General features: G+C 42.8%; 1 protein-coding gene across 1 annotated transcript in view; it reads right to left on the bottom strand.

The window, feature by feature from the left end:
• The window catches only part of ISL2 (ISL LIM homeobox 2), a 4,917-nt gene extending 4,606 nt beyond the window's left edge, over positions 1-311 (bottom strand). Inside the window, exon 1 of the mRNA XM_025208415.1 lies at positions 97-311. Coding sequence (XP_025064200.1) covers positions 97-269 — 173 coding nt within the window. The 5' untranslated portion in view covers positions 270-311. The remainder of the gene's footprint in view (positions 1-96) is intronic.
• Between the last annotated feature and the right edge of the window lie 808 nt (positions 312-1,119).

Below are 1,119 nucleotides of genomic sequence, written 5' to 3'. Positions count from 1 at the left end.
GCGCATGATAGGCGGGCGGGGGGGGGGATTTTTTTTTTTTTTGGGGGGGGGGGTGGGTTGTTTGCCTTTAAGTGGATAAAGAGCTTTTTGAATCACCTGATATAATCCCTTTTACAGTATGTCTTGCCATCTCTCACAAAACAAGTGCAGGTTTCATCCAAGTACTGGCTGCATTCAGCGCATTTGAGACATGCTGCATGCCACTCGAGGTCCGGGGAGACCTTCAGGATGTACTGGTCATGGATCTGACTCCCACAGCCCACACACATGGCAATCCCGGGCTTCTCTACCAGTGGAAACGAGCAGAGGACATTCAGAACGGCACCGCGACCCTAGCGAGAACTTCTCACAGGCTTGAAATCACAGAGGCACTAGTCATTACAAGCCTTAGTCTTTTCAGGCACGCGAGAGACAGACAGACAGACAGACAGACAGAAAGCAAGCAAGCTAAATCGCGAAGCTGAAAAACGGCAGCAGTCATTCTCCACAAATTACCGCTTGTGTAAACTCTCGGACCGCAAGGAGATTTTACAGAATCAATTGGGAGGTGCAATGGCAAAGACGAAGGTTGAAAAATATAGAGCAGGTAGCTACTGAAACAAAGGAAAACGAGATGAATTTTATCTCCTGGCGGTATTTCAGCTGCATTTATTCTGCATCCCCTTTAAAAAAAAAAAAAAGATTAGGCCTTTCTAATGCCTCTACTACGTGTTTAATTTAATATATTAATAATTCATCATTAGTGCCTAGTAAAAAAAAAAAAAAAGGATGGACAGAGCACGATCCAATCAAACATTCAATTACAACGTTTTAAAAAAATAAATCCAAAAGGAAAAAGAAAAAAAAACCAAGCAACGAGTTCCGCAGCCTGGAATCAAGACACGTCAAGGAAAAATAGGGTTTGGATTTCAAAACGACCAGAAGCAACAGACCGTATAAAAGGAAAATATTTCTAGCTGCAAAATAATGCCCAATTTTTAAATGCTCTCTTAAAGTATCAGTGCAAATAAACCACTTGTAGAATCCCCGTCGCAACGCTCGTTACAATATGGACAAATACCGTTCATGCCAGCGATCGACTTACTCTTGGAATGATCCCCCATAGCACCCAGAAAAGGA

Source organism: Alligator sinensis, unplaced genomic scaffold, assembly GCF_000455745.1.
Source record: "Alligator sinensis unplaced genomic scaffold, ASM45574v1 scaffold954_1, whole genome shotgun sequence".
In the NCBI taxonomy this organism is placed as follows: domain Eukaryota; kingdom Metazoa; phylum Chordata; order Crocodylia; family Alligatoridae; genus Alligator; species Alligator sinensis.
Note: the sequence above shows the minus strand (reverse complement) of the source record. Positions and strands in the feature narration are given on the sequence as shown.